This window comes from Berghia stephanieae, chromosome 7 (genome assembly GCF_034508935.2).
Source record: "Berghia stephanieae isolate SIO BIC M18660-M18661 chromosome 7, UCSD_Bste_1.3, whole genome shotgun sequence".
Taxonomy (NCBI): domain Eukaryota; kingdom Metazoa; phylum Mollusca; class Gastropoda; order Nudibranchia; family Aeolidiidae; genus Berghia; species Berghia stephanieae.
The window spans coordinates 26,057,297-26,076,033 of NC_088366.1; the positions used below are offsets into that span (position 1 = coordinate 26,057,297).

Genomic DNA, 18,737 nt, shown 5'->3' on the forward strand with positions numbered 1-18,737 from the left:
CTGTATGACAATAAACTGAAAAAGTTGGTTATGGTTTTTGTTTTTATGGATGTTACGGCGCTTGCAATACATGTAGGTTATATCAGCGCCGGTAAAAAGGAAGAAAGTGGGATAGTAAAAAGTTCTAGAATTACAATTAAAAAGCGCCCAAGAGAAAGTAAAACAAAGAGGAACTGGGAACAAACAGAGATCAGATGTAGATTCCAACAGCATACCACCAATGTACTTAGTTTGAGATCACCTATAAGTCTCATCTGGACACAAGCACAAAATCCAGCAGAGGATTATACTCAAATGCTTACATTATACATTCAAAATAAATATGATAATACATAACAGAGAGATGATTTACAAGGAAAAGAATATCATCTCCCAAAACAATAACTATGCATTTGATTGTTTCCTTCCCAGCCAGGACTCCAACCACGGCCAGGAAAAAAAACAAGTAATCTCATTCCAAGACAAGGACAGAAAGCATGTTGGAAAACAAATATAAGGGTATAGAAGACACAGTATGTAGCTCCCTGTCCGCTATGGGAGGTCAGGATCCCCACCCAGAAAGTTGGGTGTGGAATTCCCCCACCTTGCCCTATAAATTGATAAAATCAAAACGTCGTTCAATGAAACCCAAGGCTAGAAAGTCCTCCAAAAAAGAATGCAGGCTAATAAAAACCTGAAAAATGAGGGGTTTATTTATGCTGTTCCATCATTAAAACATACCCACTTACCGACTCGAGTTATCAATTGAAATAGCAATATTTATCGTATTCATTTTGTTTATCTAAAACAAACTATGAAGGTACTTTAATAAAATATTCATGTGGTTTTCGTGAACTCTTTTCTTTTTGTCAATAATTTGAGATCTCATTCTCACGGCATTTTGAGTGCTGTTACAAACTACAATGAGGTGTAAAAAAAAATCCGATAACACCCAAAGCTGAAAACAAGGTTTTGGTGGGCTTCTTTAAAATGCGACACCTCGGCCATTAAAAAACCTTCATTAAAACAAATTGGTAGAAATAGAGATAGATGTTTGTCTTTTAAATAGACTCGGTTCAAAATTCATATCAATTATATGTCGGGATTATTTGCAGCTGTTAAGTTTTAAAAGGGCATTTTTGAACCTTAAATGCCCATTTCTTTTTTTTTTCGAAGTGGTATAGGAATATAGCTGAAACCTTCCTCTTTAAGACGATACCAAATTTAGCTCTGTACGTTTTTTAATGGCTGAGGTATTAATGGTTGATTGGCCTGGCTTAAAATTAGTTCTTTTCTCGACGTGTGACACAAAATGTATAGGGTTTTTTTCTGCCACAGAAAAGACGTCTTTTGTGGTACCTACTGTTATATTGACCAGAAATATTGACCAAAACAATTAGTCTTTGGGCCACCAGCCCCCCCCCATCCCCCCCCCCCCCCCCCCCCCCCCCCCCCCCCCCCCTTGGGGAAATTTGTCACTATGTTTTACTGATATAGCAGTTCTTAAGGTATAAAAATCCACTTGTTATGGTTTTATAAAGTGTAGCCTTCCTTGAGTTATTGCCCCTGAAAGGTCATTTAGTGCAAAAATCAACTATTTTTTAAACAAGCAAAATTGAGTTTGTAATCGATATATTTTTATGCATAAAGACTTTCACGGCAGTATCGTGCTTAATTTAGGCATGATTGCAATATGAAGTGATAAATTTATATGAATTATATAGTGAAATATGAAAGAAAGTGCCCATTTTCTCAAAAGACATTTCCATCAGATATACTTTCTTATATTAGACGTTCTTTCATTTCCTTTTTCAAAAAAAAAAATGTAAGTTTAACGCCCTTTTCAACTCAGTGAAGGTTATATAAAAGGCGGCACCTCCATTTTAAAGTCCGTCTGCGATTGACTGTTTAGTGGGTACATTTAGTTGAAATCGACTATTTACATTATTTGTATTGAGATTATAATTTGACGTATCATACACATTAAACAATCATTAAATAGTTGTCATATTACATGGTATCAATAAACAAACTATAAGGTGAATGGCACAGGATATTCAGTTATCATACATTCATTACTTTAAGCACGTTTTCAGTTATTGATCTTCGTCTGTATCTGAAGAATCTTCATCACTTGGAGAAGAATCAGTATCTGATGGCATCCTTTCACTGTCATCTTCCAAGACATCCTGACCATCATCAATTTCTGACAAAATGTCTTGCAAATCTCTTGGCAAAAAGTCCTCTGCAAACCATTGAATCGCTAGTCCTCCAGATGGTGAAACTCTCCAGCCATTTTCCGTTGGGTCAGGCAGATCGAAGAATTGGACAAGCGAGTTCCTCCACACCAGGGTTTGGTAGTTGGCTCTTTTCATGTGCAATTGGAGAACTTGATTGCAGGGTGGCATTTGTGAAAGATCAACACCATCTGAACTAGAAAGAATGCTCTTTTTGCCCTTAAAACTCTGCCTTACTTTATTATATCTGAGCTTATCAACAGAGTTGTAAGTGTCTTTTCCATATAGAGTGCACACAAAAGCTTCCAATTTAGACTGATCAGTTGGGCATACTTCTTGTGCTGTTCCAAGCCTGGCAAAGACATCGATTAGATTTTTTTTGTTTGTTTGTTGCTTTAGGTCTCTTCCAACACAATTGAGGTTATATGAGAGACCGCTGAAACAAAAAAAAAAAACAAGCAATCTAACAAATATAGTACAAATGTAAATCAAAATCATAATCTAAAGATATCATAAGCTAAATTATAAATAACCAAGAACAAACAGGCAGAAGATTTACAGTAAAAAAAAAATATCCCCTGTCAAAAATACAATCACAACCAAAGAAGCAGGATAGGCTAGTAAAGAGAAGAAGAAACGACATCACTATCGGATCGAAACACCCATGCGAACATCATAGGTATATGATTCAAGGGTGATGCTCCCATCCAACCACCCGCACATCGATTAGAGACTGATCCTTCATAAGAGTTTTCAATGGCCTTACTTTTCCCTTTCCTGCAAAACAGCTTGTTGTGTCACAGCCAGTAAAAGCGTGGAGGCCAAGAATTGCTTCTCTTAAACATGAAGACATTGATGATGCTAGACTTGACATATCTATTTGGCGTCGATTGTTTCGTGTTCCAGTGTCAAAAATGAGCGTTTTATTAATCTTGTCAGCAAATGACTGAAGGAGGAGAAAGACGTCTGTATCAGGGGATTTGATAATTATTCTTTTTATAGCGTCCTGATTTGAAATATATGAACAATGGAGAATTATTCGAGTATCTGCTTCCTCTTGTGAAGAAAACAGATCTTGAATTGGTCTTGAAATCACTGATCTTCCATCTTCACTTGTGATAAATTCGCACCTATCTTCACATACATAAAAAATTTCTCTGTCTAATAAGTCGGGGGCATAAAGATCCTTTTGAATTTCCGAGAGAAGAAAATTGGTCAGTGTCTTCTTATTTGCATCACTAGCCAGAAATGCTTTCCAGTTCGATGGTATTTTCATGGCAGGTCCTTTAAGAAGGAAGGAGTCATTTGTTCGCCCCCTTCTGTCTCGTTCACTGCTCTTTATAGAGTCTGATTTGTATGTGTCTGTAATAAAATGTACTGGTGTTCTCTGGGGTAAAGTGTGTAAAAATTTCTTTGGGAGTTCTCCAAATGTGCTAGGTATATCTGTAAGACTATGAAAAAAAGCCATTCCGTCTATGACATGAACTGTGCCTTGCATCTTTGAGAGGTCTTCCGTGACAAGAAACTCCTGTTTTTCAATGACACTTAAGAGCTGTGCTTTATTTGTCTTGAGTGGTAAGCCATCGGGCGAGGCCAAGGACCATGGAGTTGGAATCAGTGGATAGCATAGAACCTTTTCCATGTCTATGTCATGCTCGTGTGACAAAACCAGTAGCTGCCCAGAAAGGTTTCGTTGAACTTTCATTTTTACTTCCTTTGTTTTACTTTTGACCGTGACAACATTTGCGGCAGAGGCAAAAGTTTTAATTCCTGATTTTGGTAGGGGATGTTTGAATGCAACAGATTTATCTTTTAGTCTTGTGTCAACAAAGCTCTCGAATCTTTCCTTTCCATATTTATCTACTTTCATTAGGTCATTTGTAACATCTTCTGACACTTTCTTCCCAGATGACAAGCAAACTAATGTATCAGCACTCAATTCATAAGGGTTGGTGAATGCTGAAAATGCCCTTACAGTACTCCTAACACGTTTCTCACTCAGCTGCCTTTCTGAAACATTCATGTCTTTGTGACTATCCAGTGACTTTGAATCCATTTGGTAATCTTTTGCAAAGCCGAAACATACTGAGATCTATTGTGACGTGTCGCACACCACCTGTAATAGGTGGGAAGGCTTCTGCTAAACCCAACTATGCCTCCTCTTGTTTTTGCATCCTTGTTTATGGTTTGTTCTATCGTCATATCAATAGCACATCTTCCAGCAGGCACATCTGACCTGGACACACTGAATCCTTTGATCAAACATTTTGCCTCGTCTGGTAGATTGAGAAGCATTACATAATACAGACTGAGGTATTTTGCATAATTCTGGTTATTCATGCAAAACAGGAGGGGGCACAGCTTCTGCAAGGATGAGACATACATGTCAAAGTTGTTGGTTCTTGTTGCCACTGAAAAGTGGAATGCATTCCATACCTTTTCCATGTAGTCAAACTAAAACTTTGCTGTATTTCCATATTTTCCACACTTTACTTGTTCCTTGAAAAACGCATATTGTGCAAAAAGAAGGTTAAAATTTTCCGATCTGACAGCATTGTCAAATGCACCATGGCATACATTAGATTCAAGGCTTTTTATTTCCGATGTTAGTTCTACAACCAATTGATTTGAACATGTTTGAACAAAAGAGGTAAAAAACAATCTTTCCAGAGCCTCTACCATACACGCATGAATCCTCATTGCTCGATTGTAATGTCTACCTTTTAAAACACTGTCCAAAGAACCACTTGCACAAAATTTCTATCTATGACGACGTATACATCTGTAATAAATATGTATGTTGCTGAACACTTGGAATACATTTCAATCAATTGTGTCCTATCTCTCTGACACACATTCAAGTAAAAGTTGAAAACACTGTTGAATTCCCGTTCATTGTGAGGGGGCTATGCCTTTATATATATATATATATATAATATATATATATATATATATATATATATATAAAATATATATAATATATATTAAGCCTGAAACATTGATGTAGACTGCCCCAAACATTGTGGTAAATATTTTAAATAATATATATATATATATATATATATATATATATATATATATATATATATATATATATATATATATTTATATACAAACCATACATAATTGCTTCAGGAATTAATATTAAGAGGTATTAGTGAAATAAATACAAGTTTCTTAATGGTTGAGGTATGCACAGTCGATTGAAGAGACTAAATATTTGTAAACAACAGGTAAACAGCAGCCATTTTGTATCGCACAAATTGCACGTGATTCAGTATCGATACCAAGTTACTAGCATAGTATCGAGTGAAGAAATTAACTAAACCAAAGGAAAGGATAAAACCATGGGGAATTATATTCTGTATTTATATTATTTGCCTGGAAATACTTTGATAATACCACAAAGCCAAGGTTTCAAAAAATATTCTTATTATACTAAATCTTCCGAGTCCCTCACTTAACCTACCAAGGCAACACTGGATATTAACTGGCTACTCCATGCCCAATTTTTTTGTTTGTTTGTTGCTTTAGGTCTCTTCTAACACAATTGAGGTTATATGAGAGACCGCTGAAACAAAAAAACAAGCAATCTAACAAAAATAATACAAATGTAAATCAAAATCATAACCTAAAGATATCATAAGCTAAATTATAAATAACCAAGAACAAACAGGCAGAAGATTTACAGGAAAAAAAAAATATCCCCTGTCAAAAATACAATCACAAACCAAAGAAGCAGGATAGGCTAGTAAAGAGAAGAAGAAACGACATCACTATCGGATCGTACACCCATGCGAACATCATAGGTATATGATTCAAGGGTGATGCTCCCATCCAACCACCCACATGCCCAATTTTGATAACACTCTTTTTTACAATAATAGAAGATCAAATTCAACAATAACTACAGTTGAAATAACTTGCCAATGCTATCAAACTGGGTTTAGATAGTATTCATTATACTTTTGAGAAAACTGCTGTTGAAGTTTGTTTTTTCTTATGTAAGCCATGTAAATTAATAAAATAAAATGATCATAAAACATAAACTTGATTATTTTTATAACTAAAAATGACTGGGAATGATTTTGTCAATACTGTGCATTGCTTATGACCTAAAAAAAATAATTCAAATTTTTAAAAAATTCTGCACTCAATGACCTTCATAGGGCCATAACTCGGGCAGGCGACACTGGATTTTTGCATAACAAGTGGATTTAGGATCGGGCTAAAATACACTTCAATCTGGTATAGGTTTAAAATTTCCCCCAGGTGGGGGGGGGGGGGGGGGGGGGGGGAGGGTTTCGAACCGTGGCCCATCGACTAAATACGTCCCAATAAATGGCGACTACTACTATTACTACTAAAAGAAAGTAAACGAGTTGCATTAAAAAGTACAATCAAATGGATTGTTTTCTTTATAACAACTCACAAGTCATTTTCTTTTGGCGGTCGTCGCCTTGTATCGGGACTTACTGTTACAGGAATTGCCAGGCTATATTTTATGTTTTTGTTTTTAAGGGTTTTACGGTGCTTGCAACACATTAAGGTCATATCAGCGCCAGTAAAAAGGAAGAAAAATGGGATAGTAAAAAGTACTAGTATTACAATGAAAGCACACAAGAAAAGGTAAGACAAAGGGGAATTGGTTTGTTTCGTTTTTATTTTTACGGCGCTCGACACATTTAGGTCATATCAGCGCCAGTAAAAAGGAAGAAACTGGGATACCAAAAAGGTTTAGAAGTACAATTAAAGCACACAAGAAAAAGTAAGGTTGTTTTTGTTTTTAAGAGTTTTACGGCGCTTGCAACACATTAAGGTCATATCAGCTCCAGTAAAAAGGAAGAAAATGGGATAGTCAAAAGTTCTAGAATTACAATTAAAGCACCCACGAAAAGGTAAGACAAAGGGGAATTTGTTTAAATAGGAAACATATGTAGATTCCAAGAGCACACTATCAAAGTACTTAGTTTGAGATCACCTAAAAGTCTCATCCAGACACAAGCATAGGTCCCCGCTATGAGGAATACACTCAAATGGTTACAAATCATGTCATAAATAAAGAATAACAGAGAGCTGATTTAAAAGGAAAAAAATATCATCTCCCAAAACAATAACTATGCATTTGACTGTTTCCCTCCCAGCCAAGGACTCCGGCCAGGGTCAAGACAAAACCAAGTAATCCCATTCAAAGACAAAGATAGAAAGCAATTGAAAAACAGATACATGGGGATAGAAGACGCAGCAAGTACCTCCCTGCCCACTATGGGAGGTCGGGAACCCCAGGGCTATATTTTAAAGAAGACAACTGCCTGACTCCTAAAGCAAGGACAGAGAGTCACACATAGGGTAAATAATATATCAATAGAGAGCAAAACAAACAAAAGAAAAGAAAAGAAAGAAGTGTGTGTGTGGGGGGGGGGGGGGGGAGAGAGAGAGAGAGAGAGAGAGAGAGAGAGAGAGTGGGGGGGGGGGGGAGAATGACAATGCGAAACGCAAAAATATTTCCACTGATAACTTTTATTCTTGAGAAGTGTGGTGGTGGTGGTGGTTGTGGAGTTGTGATTGTGGGAGTAATGGAGGTGAATGGTGGTGGTGGTGGTGGTAGTAGTGGAGTTGTGATTGTGGGAGTAATGGAGGTGAATGGTGGTGGTGGTAGTGGAGGTGGGGGGGGGTGTTTGTGGTGGAAGTAGTCGTGTTGTGATTGGATCTACATAACAATGGCAATATTAACAGAAATATTAATAACAATAACATGTATGCGTTCATCACGTGGCTATAAAATAAAGTAAAATTAAATTAAATAAGGACAAACATTTTTAAACAAAACAACACGTTTTGGTGGTCCAAAAAAATAAAATAATAATAAAGTAGTTTGACAGCAGAAATAGCGAATTTGGTTGTCATAAAGATGGTGGCGGTCGTCGTTTTCGATTTATTGGTTTGTAGTTTATTAAGGTAGTAGTGAAAGAAGCAGTGGTAGTAGTAGTAGCAGTAGTTGTAGTAGTAGTAGTAGTAGTAGTAGTAGTAGTAGTAGTAGTAGTAGTAGTAGTAGTAGCAGCAGCAGCAGCAGCAGCAGCAGCAGCAGCAGAGTAGTAGTAGTAGTGTAGTAGTAGTAGTAGTAGTAGTAGTAGTAGTAGTAGTAGTAGTAGTAGTAGTAGTAGTAGTAGTAGTAGAGTAATAAGGAGAGAGAAAGAGAGGAGAAGAGAGAAGAGAGAGAAGAAGAAGAAGAAGAGGAGAAGAAGAAGAAGAAGAAGAAGAAGAAGAAGAAGAAGAAGAAGAAGAAGAAGAAGAAGAAGAAGAAGAAGAAGAAGAAGAAGAAGAAGAAGAAGAAGAAGAAAACTCAACTACATCCAGGACAAAATGGCTAAGTTGATGATGGATGGCATCATAAATTGACAGCATTATTTTCACACCTCTAATCTACAAAATCTATCACCGCTGCAGGACTAGAGAGTTAAAGACGGGTAAGGAAAACAAATCAATCTTAAGTCACGTGTCAATTTGTTTGGAACAATGGGAACGATCTTTATTCATGTTTTCGTCCAATCAGGTCATCAATCACATGATTTGTTGCTGTCCAACGATTGGATATTTCTTCACAAATGTCAACACGCTACTTTGTTTATAAATGTTATAAACATACCCATGTGTCAAGCTGAATCAAATGACCAATCGTGATGTTAGGTATTTAAATATCTGTGAACACTTTTCACTATGTGGGTCACTTTGAGCACATTTTGCAATGTGACCAATGACCTCGAGCACATGGAAAGTTAATACAGATCATGCCCATTGCCTTTTAAACACAGTGGGGCAATCAATGACGATAAGAAGCGGTCACACACACACACACACACATACACATACACACACACACACACACACACACACACACACACATGCACACACTTACACCCAAACCCACAAACATACCAGATATTTTTTCTTCATGATATTGCGGAAATCTAAATCTCTTACACTAGCACACAATAGCATTGAAAGAGAATTATATCGTCATTACCATCATCATCATCATCATCATCATCATCATCATCGAACCATCACCATCTTCATTCACATCATTTGAACACGTTTGTCGTGATGCCGTCCTCTTTATAATATTATCTTTCAAACAACGATTTACAGTATCTACAAGTCTTGGTTAGATAAAACATTTAGTTGTTTAAGGGATTGAGAAAAATAGTTGTAAAATAAGAAGAACAATAATAATGATAATGATAATGATGATAATAATATAATAATAATAATAATAATAATAATAATAATAATAATAATAATAATAATAATAATAATAATAATAATAATAATAATAATAATAATAATAATAATAATAATAATATGAGAAGAAAAAGAAGAAGAAGAAAGAAGAAGAAGAAGAAGAAGAAGAAGAAGAAGAAGAAGAAGAAGAAGAAGAAGAAGAAGAAGAAGAAGAAGAAGAAGAAGAGAAGAAGAAGAAGAAGAAGAAGGAGGAGGAGGAGGAGGAGAGGAGGAGGAGGAGGAGGAGGAGGAGGAGGAGGAAGAGGAAAAGGAGGAGGAGGAGGAGAAGAAGAAGAAGAAGCAGAAGGACAACTATCATATTAACAATAAAATTAATGATAAACACAATAATGACAATAATAATAAATAATAATAATAATAATAATAATAATAATAATAATAATAATAATAATAATAATAATAATTAATAATAATAATAATAAATAATAATAATAATAATAATAATAATAATAATAATAATAATAATAATAATAATAATAATAATAATAATAATAATAATAATAATTAGAATAAGAAGCCATGAGGGAGAGGTGATAGCATCACAGATGTGCCATAATAGTAATAATTTCTCAACAATAACGATAGATACAATCATAAGCATGACATCATACATGTATTATATTTTACATTACATTACATGGACTAATAAAATCTAGAAAGATGTGTCACCTAGATATACCCGCGTCTTATTAGCATATATATATATATATATATATATATATATATATATATATATATATATATATATATATATATATATATATATATATATATATATATATATATATATATATATATATATATAACAACAAATATCCAATTTCTCCTCTTTTATTGAACAAACAATCAACAACAAAATAAATTTTAAAATGTGACCCGATATGTCAATCTGGTATTTTGTCAAAATGGAACTTAATGGAGAAACTCGAGTTTAATTATTATAAGAATGAGTAAATTCAAATGTTTGCTTTGTTGTTTTGTTTTTTTTTTTTGTTTTTTGGTTGTCGTTTTTTTTAAGTTAAAGAAATAAAAGTAATTCTCCTAAAAATGGGCATTTACAATTCAATATTTATAGAGTAACGCTTAAAATCAAATGTTTACAGATCCAAGATCCCCCTGACCTAATACCGTTTTGATAGGATGGGTCACCAATAGTCTCTTTCAAAGAATTGAATCACAATAAAAATGAAAAATCTGTCATCGTTTTAAGTTGTCCGACCTATAAGAACGCTTATGGGGATTCTGGTCTTGTATCTAGATGAAACACCTCTCCTCATATTGTCGCATATTACTTGATTATTTTCATGCGTTATATTCCGTCCTGTACAAACATTACCTACAGCATACTTACCAAATGGCTATGTATGATAATAACAAAATATTATTACTACATACGCTACATTGAAAATTGCGCAATGCCTTACAAACTTACAATGGTAGAGATGGGTGATGCAGTGTGACTCGCACAGACACAAAACAAAATGCAATATGTTTGTTTTGTTTTTAAGAGGTTACAGCAGCGCCAGGAAAAAGGAAGAAAATGGGATAGTAAAAAGTTCTAGAATTACAATTAAAGCACCCAAGAAAATTTTGTTTTGTTTTTAGGGGTTTTACGGCGCTTGCAACACATATAGGTTATATCAGCGCCAGTAAAAAGGAAGAAAATGGGATCGTAAAAAGTTCTAGAATTACAATAAAAGCACCCAAGAAAAAGTAAGAAAAAGGGGAACTGAGAACAAATAGGGATCAGATGTAGATTCCAAGAGCATACCACCAATGTACTTAGTTTGAAATCACCTACAAGTCTCATCCAGACACAAGCACAAAATCCAACAAAGAGGAATACACTCAAATGCTTACATTCTACATTGAAAATAACAAATATAATAATACATAACAGAGAGATGATTTACAAGGAAAAAAAATATCATCTCCCAAAACAATAACTATGCATTGGACTGTTTCCCTCCCAGCTAGGGTATCTGGCCAGGACCAGGACAAAACCAAGTAATCTCATTCCAAGACAAAGACAGAACGCATGTTGGAAAACAGATATAGGGCAATAGAAGACACAGTATGTACCCCCCTGCCCACGCACCCAAGAAAAGGTAAGACAAAGAGGAACTGGGAGCAAAGAGGGATCAGATGTAGATTCCAAGAGCATACTACCAATGTACTTTGAGATCACCTATCAGTCGCATCCGGACACAAGCAGAAGATCCAACAAAGAGGAATAACTCAAATGCTTTCATTAGACATTCAAAATAAAAATAATAATATATAACAGAAGGTGATTTTAAAGGATGTTTGTTTTTGTTTTTAAGGGTTTTACGCAACAAATTTAGGTCCTATCAGCGCCAGTAAAAAGAATGAAAATCGGAATTAAAATTTTGTAGAATTACAATTAAAGCACCCAAGTAAAGGGAAGACAAAGGGGAATTTGTTCAAATAAGAAACTGATGTAGATTCTAAGAGCACACTATCAACGTACTTAGTTTGAGATCGCCTAGAAGTCTCATCCAGACACAAGCACAGGTCCCCACTGAGAGGAATACACTCAAATGTTTACAAATCATATATAATATGTAAACAAAACATAATACAGTGCATAACATTACAAGGAAAAAAATATCATCTCCCAAAACTAATTATACATTTGACTGCTTCCCCTTCAGCCAGGGTATCCGGCCAGGGCCACGACAAAACCAAATAATATCATTCCAAGACAAAGACAGAAAGCAAGTTGGAAAACAGATATAGGGGGAAAGAAGGCACAGTAAGTACCTCCCGGTCCACTATGATTTACAAGGGAAATCATCTCCCAAAACAATAACTATACATTTAACTATTTCCCTCCCAGCCATGACTCCTGCCAGGACCAGGACAAAACCAAGTAATCTCATTTCAAGACAAAGACAGAAAGCATGTTGGAAAACAGACATAAAGGAATAGACGACACAGTAAGTGTCTCCCTGCTCGCTATGGGAGGTCAGGAACCCCACCAAGACATAATGCAATAAGTCCTTTTTTTCAAATAACCAAAAAAAAAAAAAACAAAACAAAAAAAAAAAAAAAAAACAAACAACAAAAACAGAGATAACATCTGGTTACTTCTCATATGGCTTCTCATTTAAATATAGTTGTGGCCCATCACCTCAAAATGGTATCATGTCAGGGTAAACCTGATGCTGTGATTTTAAAAAAAGATTTTATAATCAAATTAACAAGAACTGTGAAAGTTTTGTTTTTGTCAGCTGAGTAATTCTTCCCATTTGTATTCTATCAACATAAAATCTTAAGACCAAAGTCTCAAATTTCGACTCCAAGTCAATGTGAATACGAAGCTACTAGAAGCTATGGACTGTAAAAAGCATTGAAAAAAAAATGAATACGAGATATTTTGTTCTTTTTTTTTTTGAAAATCTTAATAACAGTGTTAAATTCCTTTCTGTACCTTTATATTATTTGACTATGAATTCAATTTTTTAATAGATGAACCACCCCGAGGTATTACCGCTTTGAGGTGATGGGTCATATATATGTATATTTCTGTCAATATTTCGGTTTGTTGATGCAATGTAAGATCTCTTCAGAGAACCTCTACTGTGGATTTACCAATGTTATATAAATAAAAAATCATATATTACAAGTTACAGCAATTCATATGGAAAAAATTAAGATTTTATTATTTGTTTTTCTGAGGGTTTTTTTCTTCTTCAAAGACAAAGATTATTCCCATCGCTAAAAATAAAGAAACTACGGGGAGATAGTCATGAAGTTCAAGATCAAATGTAAATCAACACTTCCTATTGCCCTTGAAAATATGACAAAGAAGACCCTGTTCTGTACGGAAGAAGATCTCAAGCACCCCTGTCAACGTGCCTATTTGTAAAACTTCGAACTTTTGACAACAAATAATAATATAGAACTGCATAATAAGCATCCTTGATTCAATAGAAGTTATGGAAAAGAAGAGTTTGTTGCTCAAGTACTTATATTCAGGACTTCGAAGAGGTCCAGAGTTCGAGTACCGCTCTGAGCAGCCCATAGTTGAGTCCTTAGAAATGACTTTTTACTTGCATCCTTTCTCCGTACTCAGACGTAAATGAGTACCTGGCAGTTAACAACTATGTCTCTGTCCAAAAAATTGTAATATCATCTAACAGTCACAGGAGTCATGATTTGTCCTATATATGCTAAGTTCTGCTGTTGGATTAGGATGCCTTGTAAACCGCTTTGAGCACTTTTAGTGGCTATTGCGCTACATAAATGCTCTTTTTAAAATGTAATCCTTTAGAGGGCAAACTGCAAATCTATTAAGATAGTGACTACTCTTTATTTTTCTATGAAAAATACACATAAAATTTCAGCTCAGTAGGTCTGCATACCAAGAATAAGTATCAAGTCTAATACTGTTCCTAACTCCCAGACAGAGATAGAGGAGACATCTAATTTCTAAAGAACCAAAAACATAAGACAAAAAAGTAATTGTATGAGAGAAAAATATCATGTTTTCTCCCGTATCAATAAACATACAACAATAGCGCCTAAGAGGATTGTTTGTTTTTGTTTTTAACTATTTTACAGCGCTTGCAACACATTTAGGTCATATCAGCGCCAGTAAAAAAAGAAGGAAATTGGATAGGAAAAACATTCTAAATGTACAATTAAAAGGACGAGGAAAAAAATAAGACAAAGGGGAATGGTTCAAATAGGGAACAGATGTAGATTCCAAGAGAATACTATCAGTGTACGAAGTTTGAGATTACCTAAATGTTTCACCCAGACACCTGACATGTTCCAACTAAGAGGAAAATATTCAAATGTTAACAAAGCATATGTATTAAAAATAAAAAAGAACAGTACATAACAGGGAGATGATTTACAAGGAAAAAAAATATCATCTCCCAAAACTATAACTATACATTCAACTGTTTCCCTCCCAGCCAAGGACTCCGGCCAGGGCCAGGACAAAACTTAGTAATCTCATTCCAAGACAAAGACAGAAAGCAATTAGGAAACAGACACAGGGGGATAGAAGACACAAGTACCTCCCTGCCCACTATGGGAGAGTGCCCTAAGAGGAGGTCCAATACTATGAAAAGTGAAAAAGTAAGTAAGAAACAGCCTTGTTATATCTTAGTATATCTTCTTCATTGCTTTCGATGTCCCTGACATCCTATTAGTATTAGGTGTATAATGCATTCATGCCCCATTTCTTTGTGAATACTAGTCCCACTCGAACAGACACATTCCATTGATTAATAAAAACCTTTATATAAATACACCTCCAAGTCACAGACAGTGGATTTCAGGTAGTTCATCAATGACATTCCAGGGGGTGGGACCAAGATGTGAGGAAAGAAAAAAAGCAGTAATAATCAAAATATTAAATCAAAATATGCCAAGGGGAAATTATAAATAAAATGTCCACAATTCTCAATTTTTTTTATGAGAACCTCAGTTATGTTACATACGGATAAATATTTATCTGCCTTGTACCCCTATTTAAACAAAATAAATAAATAAATAAATAAAAAAGTTTCTTGTCTTAATAGTATCCTATTTTTTTACACTCAACGTATAATGAAACAAAACCAAAAGAAATATCTGAGTTTGTACGGTGAAAAAAAGTTTCAAAAACACTGTAAAATCAGAATATCGTAGTTCTGAAAATTTCAACAATAAAAACAAAGAATGAAAGAAAATCAGGGACCCACTTCCCATTATGGTTCTATGTTGCCCGAGTGTTTTGTTTTTAATGTTTTTACGGCGCTTGCAACACATTTGGGTCATATCAGGGCCAATAAAAAAGGAAAAAAATGGGATAGTAAAAAAGTTCTAGAATTACAATTAAAGAAAATGTAAGACAAAGGGGAACCGTTTCAAATAGAGAACAGGTGTAGATTCCAAAAGTACACTATCAGTGTATTTAGTTTGAGATCGTCCAAATATTTCATCCTGACAAAAGCACAGGTCCCTACTAAGAAGAATACACTCAAATATTTACAAATAATAATATATGTAAACCAAAAACAATACAGTGCATAACAGAGAGATGATTTACAAGACAAAAATATCATCTCCCAAAACTTTTAACTGTTTCCCTCCCAGCAAAGGTCCAGCCAGGGCCAGGACAAAACCAAGCAATCTTATTGGAAAACAGATATAGGGGAATAGAAGACACAGTAAGTGCCTCCATACCCACTATGGGAGGTCAGGAACCCCACCCAGGTGTTGGGGTACACAAGTGTTGAAAATTGACTTCAACATTAAAATGATCATAAATATGAAATTTAGTTTTCGCCTTTGAGGGAATAATGTTCATAATTTACAATAAAGAGGGTCCTGAAAGCTCAGTTGGTAGAGCATTCGCTTCACAAGCAAAGGGACCGAGATTGATCCTGGGTGAAGACCAGATTTTTTTCCCTGACCCTCTTGTCCACACAGCAGTGATTGAGTAGCTGGGTCTGTAAGATCTGGTGGAAAGTACTATTCGATATTCTACACCCTATTCAAAGGGCAGCAAATAATTTGTTATTGTCCGTTTTGTGCTATACAAACAGAGATAAACTCCAGGTCCATGGGCCTTATGGCTCTAAAGGACTAGGTATTTTATTTTTTTTAAACAAGCCTAAAACTAATCTATTTTAGAATCAAAATTACCCTGACATAATACCAATTTAAGCGGATGGGTCATTTAATCTCTTTGAGTCAATAAAAGTTTTGGTTAGTTGTAACCGGTAGCAGCTGTCTACGATGTCATGACATGGATAAAACAACATAGCATGTTTAATCGTCACTATATGATACAAATTTTAATTTGTCAAAATACAAATTAAGATTCGTGACAAAAGTCACATCACAATACAAAATTATGGAGGAAGGGACCTGTTGTTCTACTATTGTGATATCAATGAATCAATGAAATTTAATGAGAAGTGAATGAAAGATGAATGAATGAATGAATGCTCCACTATCTTATATTCACATTACTGTAAGTATCAACACTCTCTACATTAATAATTATGAACACCTGTACATTTTTTTTTTAAAACCTACAAAATATAAAAACATTTTTAGAAGAGTACAAAACTAGCTAGATTTAACCTTTAGAAAACACCAACAGAGTCTCAAACTGCCTCTCTCTCTCTGACATTACATTGTGATGATGCAGATACTGGAGAGTAAATTTTAAAGATTACAATTTGAAAATGTTAGTGTTTTGCAAGTTTGCCTTTAACCCATATCCCTTAAGCACATTTTAAAACCATCTTGTCCGGGTGAAACTGGACATTAATTTACTTAAAATTCAATTTCAAAACTAGCTTGTAAAATTTGAGTGAAAACAACGGCCTCCATTGAGAAGAGAGGGTTGCTATGTTTTAAACCCCCCCCCCCCCCCCCCCCCCCCCCCCCCCCATTTTAAATCCCCAAATTCTGATCCTTGATTTTTTTTTTACAAGAAAAGTACTTGAGCAGTTATATTATATAGTGAAATATCCACTCAACATGCTCAAAGCCCTTTACAGGGTATCTAACCTACAGCATGTAGGATGAGACATGACGCTTGTAAGGCAGTATTCGAATATATTTGTTTTTTTTCCAATGGAGAAAACATTTACGATCAAATAATCATTTTTACACCTGAGAACAGTGAGAGAATGTGAGTAAAGAGCCTTTTTCAAGGACTAAAAAGAAAAAGTAAGAAAATGTTTTTGTTGTTAAGGGTTTTACGTCGCTTGAGACACGTTTAGTTCATTTCAGCACCAGTAAAAAGGAAGAAAATGGGAAGGTAAAAAAAATTAGGGATTTACAATTAAAAGCACCCAAGAAAAACAAAAAGACAAAGGGGAATGGTTCAAATAGGATATAAATGTAGATTCCAAGAGCACACTTTGTGTACTTAATTTGATATCAACTGAAAGTAAAGTCCAGACACAAGTATAGGACCCCACTAAGAGGAATTTCACTCAAATGCTTACATATCATGATATTCAAAACGAAAAATATAACAGTGCATATACCCGATTTACACGAGAAACAATATCCTCCCCAGAAACTATATCTATACATTTGACTGTTTCTTTCCCAGCCAAAGACTCTGGCCAGGGCCAGGACAAAACCAAGTAATCTAATTCCCCGACAATGAAAGAAAAGCAAAGAATCCTCAGCAAGTGATCTTTCCTGCTCACCCAAAAAAGTAAGAAAAGAAGAAACTTGTACAAATGGGAAATTGAAGTAAATCCTATTTGAAAGATTTTAAACTGAATTTAAAGGGGAGGGGGGGGGGGGGGGGTTTCAAAAACCTGCATCACTCCAAAATGCTGGATTTACATCCATATTTCTATGAAAAGTCACTTCAAAATTCTTTAGATGCAGTGTAGATATATTTAGTCATATATCTTTTTTTTCTTAGAAAAAGGCCCCCATTTTAGAAAAAAACAAAAACAAAACAAGACAACCAAAAAAACCTATTGGTATCAATAATCTTTAAAATCTTGATTTCCAAAATAAAAATTTGGCTAATTATGCTTCAAAAAAAAATAATAAATAAATAAAAGCCTAAAGGTTGTTTTTGTAACAAGTCGCCACAAAAATACTCTACCAAGTCATTTTGAAAAACTAAGGAAGATATTCGTTTTCATCGGCTTCTCAGGGTTGAATTATAAAAGGTAAACAAAAATATGACGATCTGGCATGAAAATTCATAATGATAGTAGTTATGGGGGTTTTTTTTAAGTCGACAAAGTGGTGACAAAGTTAAAACTCTGTCCACACTTTTTTTAAACCTTGTTAAAGCCATTTCTACTATTCTATTTGTGAAAGATCGTCTGTTTTTCATTTACTTTTAGTTATTCAACCCAAAGAAACTGATCAAAGCAATTTTTTAAAATTTATACATTTTTTTTCAAATTGACTTACTGTTGGAGAATTTTTGTGGCGAATGTAATGAAAACAACTTTTTGCCACAGCCTCATACACGGGTTACATTTTTTAATGTGGCAGGCCTGAATAAAATCCCAAGAAAAAGATATGGGCAATAGAGCAAATAGGTCATGATGTCACACCTTCTACTCTTCCAGTTCCAAACTCCTTTGAAGTGTGTATGTAACCAGTCCTTCAGAAGACTAATAATGAATAGGTTACTTCTTGGATCATAAGGTGGCTCAACTATTTTAGTAGCGGGATGTATCGGCTGATTCTTAAGGATTACAG

The 18,737-nt window shown here is 34.8% G+C and overlaps 1 protein-coding gene across 1 annotated transcript; it reads right to left on the reverse strand.

Annotated features, from left to right (window-relative positions):
- Positions 1-1,411: 1,411 nt before the first annotated feature.
- Positions 1,412-6,221, reverse strand: LOC144976959 (uncharacterized). Its single transcript, XM_078921612.1, has 2 exons — positions 5,686-6,221; positions 1,412-2,652 (listed from the first exon to the last, which is right to left on the reverse strand). The coding sequence occupies exon 2, from the start codon at positions 2,385-2,387 to the stop codon at positions 2,076-2,078; it is 312 nt and encodes a 103-aa protein (XP_078777738.1). The 5' UTR covers positions 2,388-2,652; positions 5,686-6,221; the 3' UTR covers positions 1,412-2,075.
- Positions 6,222-18,737: the final 12,516 nt, after the last annotated feature.